The sequence below is a fragment of the Merops nubicus genome, unplaced genomic scaffold (genome assembly GCF_000691845.1).
Source record: "Merops nubicus isolate BGI_N331 unplaced genomic scaffold, ASM69184v1 scaffold48238, whole genome shotgun sequence".
Lineage (NCBI taxonomy): Eukaryota > Metazoa > Chordata > Aves > Coraciiformes > Meropidae > Merops > Merops nubicus.
The window spans coordinates 2,127-7,577 of NW_008628761.1; the positions used below are offsets into that span (position 1 = coordinate 2,127).

The window sequence follows — 5,451 nt, forward strand, 5'->3', positions numbered from 1 at the left end:
ACAATGAAGTCCAAATGCATCTGTAGTCATAGCTTATGTCTAAACACTCGCAGATGAGCATTTCTCACAGAGTTATATGAGACACTGACCACTTTTCAGAATTCAAGTAAGCAGCTTTTTAGCTTGGCTGGACTTTTCAAACCCCCGTTACACATTTATGGAACTAGCTTCTTCAATAACGACCTGTATGTGCAGCTCCATTTCCATTCTTGCTGAGTTTTTGCCTCGCATTCCTTCCCATTTTTTCTATTATCTTTATTTCTTTTCCAGTGTGGATTTACACAGTTAGAAAACCATAAAACTTATACACAATATTATAACATCCTAAAACTTTAATCTTGTAGAACTAGCATTTTAACTTGCCTCTGCATAAATACTATTTCCATTTAAAACCAGTACTCCTCTGTTAGCTGTTAAGAGTTCTCTTCCCTCAACTCTCACCTTCTTTTCAACTTTCTCTTTACCTTCTCCAGAAAGACCACTTTAAAGCCTTCTGCAAATTTCACAGAAAACCACAAGATCTCAAACACCTTCCAGCTGTAACAGTTCTCTCAGAAATTATACAGTAACTATTTGAAAACAGAAAGGTAGTGCAAATCAATTTCATCTCAAAGATAGTGCTCCAACTAATTCTTGTCCAAAAAGTTTTAGTCTTTTCTTCTTCCTTTTTTTTTTTTTTTTTTTTTTTTTAATTTAACCCATCAATTTGCACATCCTTACTTGTAAAGCTACCATTAAAGCAAAGAAGAAAAATAAATCTTATTTCATAGCATCCTAGAAAATTGATTCAGTTTCACAGCTTGCACCAAGATAACTTGGAAAACTCTCTAGGCACACAGAGGGTTGCAAACTGATGTACAAACATGCAGAACCCCTTACTTGTGGGTGCAAGATGCTAAGTGACCTGGCCTATGGAACTAAGTCTATAGCAAAATTCAGGTACCCCGGCATCACAAAACAGTCCTCTGGATAAAGAAAACTACTCTCTGCTGCTCTTTGTACATTAGGTTTGGCATGCTATACTGACATTTGGTAGCGTGCATTTTTCCTGAGTGTCCTTTGGCCCCCTTTTAACCAGGCTTCCACACCCCACCAAGGGCTTCTTCAAGTTTGTCTCTGTAAACTGCGTAACGCTTCTTTAAGATTTGCAGTTGATTATTTTCCTCTTTGTCCAGTATACGCAAGAAGTTTTGCAGTTCAGGAATACTAAAAGCTTCCCACTAGAAACAGAAGAAGAGAAAAGAATGGATGAGATTAACAGAATATACACAAATAATTTATATATACCGTATTTTTAAACAAAACTTCAGACAGTCAAAACAATTTCAAACTGAGACAGCACCAGGCACCCTCCTTGCAAATCTCAGGGATCTGAAAACATTTTACTCTCTCAAAGTTTTTTTTGTTCTGTAAGTAACAATGGGTCAGTCTAACCACAAATAAAATGCTTACAAAAGTCACATAGTAAATATAACAATGGGGAAAAAAAAAAAAAAAAAAAAACAGCTTCCAAAAAATGAATCATCTTGTCAGCACACCTCAGACAGGAGCCCACTCATCCATGAAGTTAAACACACACAGAAGAGCAACATGAGCACAAAACATACCATGACTTCTCCAGTTTCATGCTCACGCAGAACAAAACTGAGCATTTCTGTCCTGGGGCCTGCCACCAAACGCAGGTAGAGGGGGTGTTCTCGGTCTGAGAGCTTGCATGTATAAACTGCAGGAGAAGAAAATCACAGTAATTATCATCTTTACCAATGATGTTTCAGATACTATGAATGATTAATGCTAGCTAATGTTATAAAATTTCAAAGCTATGCACGTTTAGCTGCAAAATTTACACACTGTATATACTGTCTACATATTAGTTTACACACTGGTTTTAAGCACAGGAGCTTTAGTGAGGAGCTGAGGAGATGATGGGCACAACGCTGCATTCACACAGGAACAGCGCGGCCTCTAGTCACAGTACACCACCTGAACACGTGCGGGGGAAAAGCACAAGGAAAAAAATACAACACAGGTCTGTTGCTACAACCAAGCATTTAAGACATCAGAGCTGTGGTGTCACCATCTTGATACCTTTTCCACTTAAAATCTTGTACACAAAGTCTAAAAGACAACTCTGCCTGCCTGACATGGCTGGTGTGACTGACTGCCAGAAACACCTCAGCTCCTGAAACTGCTCTCTGAATGTCCACAGAAGAGGGTGGATTCTAAGTGCAAGGACACAGCGTTGGGAAAACGCATTTTTCACTAAAAAATGCCTTTTGCATCTTCTGGAATTTCCAAATACAATACACAACAAAACTCTAACAGCAGTTGGTACGCTCAGATGGCCACGTGCACTAACACACTCAAACACAAGCCACGTGACCATGATCCTAGTCACCTCAAGAGCTGTCTGTCAGCACAAGGACTTCAGTTATCACAGTCACCAAGGCTTCTCTTTTTCAAAATCTGTCCTGTAATTTGATCTCCTAAATCTGCAGTATAGCCAGCTAGCTGAAATCTAGAGCCTGAGAGGGGGCATCTTACTTAAAATATAAATGGACTGCAAGGCACAGGAGACCTGTTGTAGATGGTTTAGTGGGTTCTTTTGTCTTCTGTGAATTATCCTGTAATACCCCCAAATCGTTTACTTTCTTACACATGCTACTTTTCACAACAAACAAAAACAGACAAGAGAGAGCAAGACTGTCACCTCCGTTACCCGAGTTCTTCCACCCTGCTTATTTCCAGCATTCCTACAGCACAACTCCCTCCCCAAGCCCCTCTACTACAAAACCACCCCAAGTCTAACTTATACCTTGGTCTTCCTTGTGACAGCGTTTATAAAGTGCAAACTTTGCGGGGTTGTCAGCCACGAAAAACTTTTTGAGCAAGGCCTCGATAACTTCGCGGACGGTATTGGTGCTGCTGATGTGAAGGGTGTTCACGCAGCCGTCCGGCAGGTAAAAAGCAGTTTCGGTATTGCTGTGAGCACACCTCCCCTGGCTCTGGGAGGACTGCACAGTGATCGGTCTGCACAGCTCCATCTGCACCTTGATGAAGCCAGTGTAAATCCCATTCGCGTTCTGCAACAGGAGACAGCGCCCAGCGGTTAAAGGCAGCGGTGACCAGCTGCCACACAGGAGCCCAGCAGCCAGGCTGAGATGGTGGCAGAACACCGTTTACATGCTGCTGTAATATGTGACATCTCATAGGAAAAATACTGTTTCCATAATTCAGACATTTATTCTTTCTGCTATGTCTGCCAAATAGTAATTTTTTTCTTAATAGTAACTACTGAATTCTAAGAGTGTTAGGATCTCAGCACGCAAAAGGTGTTACAAACTGGAGATAAGTTTTCACATCAAGAGAGGAATATGAAGTAAAAAAGAATACTAACGCGCATCTTTAACAACTGATTTTATGCGGAAACGCAGAAATTATCTCCCACGTTTTAGCTGTGCTTGTCAAATTAATCTAAGGTAATTAGATGCTCAAAGCCTGTTGCAATTAAAACAGAGAGAGGATAAATGCTAATCTATTCAACATTTCAAATTATTTGTTCCAGTTGCTTCTGAAAAAAACAAAATAGCTGGCTGAAAAGACTGGACTGAAAGAGGCATTGGAACAGGCTGCCCAGGGAGGTGGTAGAGTCACCATCCGTGAAGGTGTTCAAAAAACATGCAGATGTGGCACTTCAGGACACAGTTTAGCGGTCATGGTAGTGTTGGGTGATGGTTGGACTTGGTGATCTTAGAGGTCTTTTCCAACCTTAATGATTCTATGATCAAACCTTACTGAGCTAGAAAACTGTAAGCAGTCTGGTGTTAGGCATAGTAAGTCCTGACTTGCATGCAAACACGTAACAAAAATCTTTTTAGTACATAGCTGTGCTTAAATAGTTTAGGACATAATGGAGTTTCAGAACTTCCACACATTGTACACTCACAAGAACACACAGTGTATCAGAAAATCTGGGCAACACAACAACTGTAAAACAGCTTGCCAGGCAGATAGGTGTGAATTTTATTAGTATGGCCTGCAGTAGGCTGGACTGAGTCTTAGACATGGTCCACAGTCCTTAGGGATGAAAAATCTTATCTGCGTTCCACTGTCTGTATCGTCTGCATTACAGAGGTGGAGGGAAGGAAGTCTCCTTACACTGAAAACCGGGGTGACTACTCAGAAAATTAAGCCTACTATAATAAATATTGCATGTTTTAACTTTTTTTTTTTGGTTGAGCATCTTTGCTGGAGAGATACCTGACAAAAATTTACCCACACAAACAAGACAAATGGATCTTCATGCTCACCAGTTGAGTGTTTTCATCTGACAAATTTGAATCTTAGTGTCAACTGAGAGTTCATCTTAAACGTTTTCAATGGCACAGCATTTGTTTCTACTACAGTTTGTTCCAATCCATATAAGTGGAGCCATGTGGATAAAAGCATTTCATATGGGAGATTTAATTTCTAGATCTAAGAAAGAGCCTCTTAAAAAGTCATTAAAACAGAGACAGTTTCACATGTAAGATGCTGAGAATAAAATGACTCACAATGCACTACAAAATTAACAGTTCAACTGCTCCTTATTAAAAATTACAGGAATCCTATGCAAAACTTACCAAGGTCATCTTTAATTTATCAGTAACAGATGAATTATAGCTTTGTATCTTCTCTTTAACTTCTTCTTTACTGAGATAAACTTGAGGTTCGGCCTCCTTCTGAACATCCTGCACAGAACAGAAACAGCAGTCTTAGAAAATGAAATCCAAATCTTTTATGACTTTGGATATGAGCATTTAGTCCAAATGGTAATCACTGCACAGAGGCTCAATGTAATTAGCTGTACAGCAATAGAAAGGAGTAACATGTTAGGCAAATCAAACAGAATGCTTGGACTGAGTGGGGACGGTTGGATCGACACACCCAAAGACACTTGTGTCCTTTTTTTGCCAACTGTTTTCAGTCAAATATTTATCAGCAGTTGTAGTATGTAAAACAGCTTAGCTCATTTTACAGCTTGATTTGCTCATGGCACTGCTATGCAATATTGTTAAGAAACCAGTTGCAATTTTCATTAAATATTACTTAGGGCACAAATGGATATTTCTAAATAAATGAAGAAGACACATGAATATAGCAGCATGTACTAACAAGTGACAGCAGCAATCCCCGTGTGTGCCAACCAACCACGTAAGAGCATCCCTGTGTTCCAAAATGACAGGCAGCGTGTGACACAGGGTCCCCAACTACTGCGTGAACCACCACAAGGAACTCTCTTAGCTGTATAACGTTACATCAAACTCATGGTTTTTCCATGGAGAAGGCCCCGTTAGATTCTTCAACTGCTGCTTTTACGAGCTTGCAACGGATTTTACATGGAACAGTAAAACCAATCCCTGGAGTTGGATTTTGTCCAAACAAACATTTGTTCCCAATCCGTATTCCTGC

At 40.0% G+C, this 5,451-nt stretch overlaps 1 protein-coding gene across 1 annotated transcript; it reads right to left on the bottom strand.

Moving 5' to 3' along the window:
- Positions 1 to 725: 725 nt before the first annotated feature.
- RASSF3 (Ras association (RalGDS/AF-6) domain family member 3) lies at positions 726 to 4,728 on the bottom strand. Its single transcript, XM_008946727.1, has 4 exons — positions 4,623 to 4,728; positions 2,816 to 3,083; positions 1,608 to 1,723; positions 726 to 1,220 (listed from the first exon to the last, which is right to left on the bottom strand). The coding sequence occupies exons 1-4, from the start codon at positions 4,629 to 4,631 to the stop codon at positions 1,071 to 1,073; spliced, it is 543 nt and encodes a 180-aa protein (XP_008944975.1). The 5' UTR covers positions 4,632 to 4,728; the 3' UTR covers positions 726 to 1,070.
- Between the last annotated feature and the right edge of the window lie 723 nt (positions 4,729 to 5,451).

What these genes read in the sequence shown, in the direction of transcription:
- RASSF3 (XM_008946727.1), bottom strand. An exon ending in CTGTCACAAGGAAGACCAAG is followed by an intron (nt 1,724 to 2,815) that starts GTATAAGTTAGA and finishes CTTCTCCTGCAG; the next exon opens with TTTATACATGCAAGCTCTCA. An exon ending in ATGAAACTGGAGAAGTCATG is followed by an intron (nt 1,221 to 1,607) that starts GTATGTTTTGTG and finishes TTCTGTTTCTAG; the next exon opens with TGGGAAGCTTTTAGTATTCC.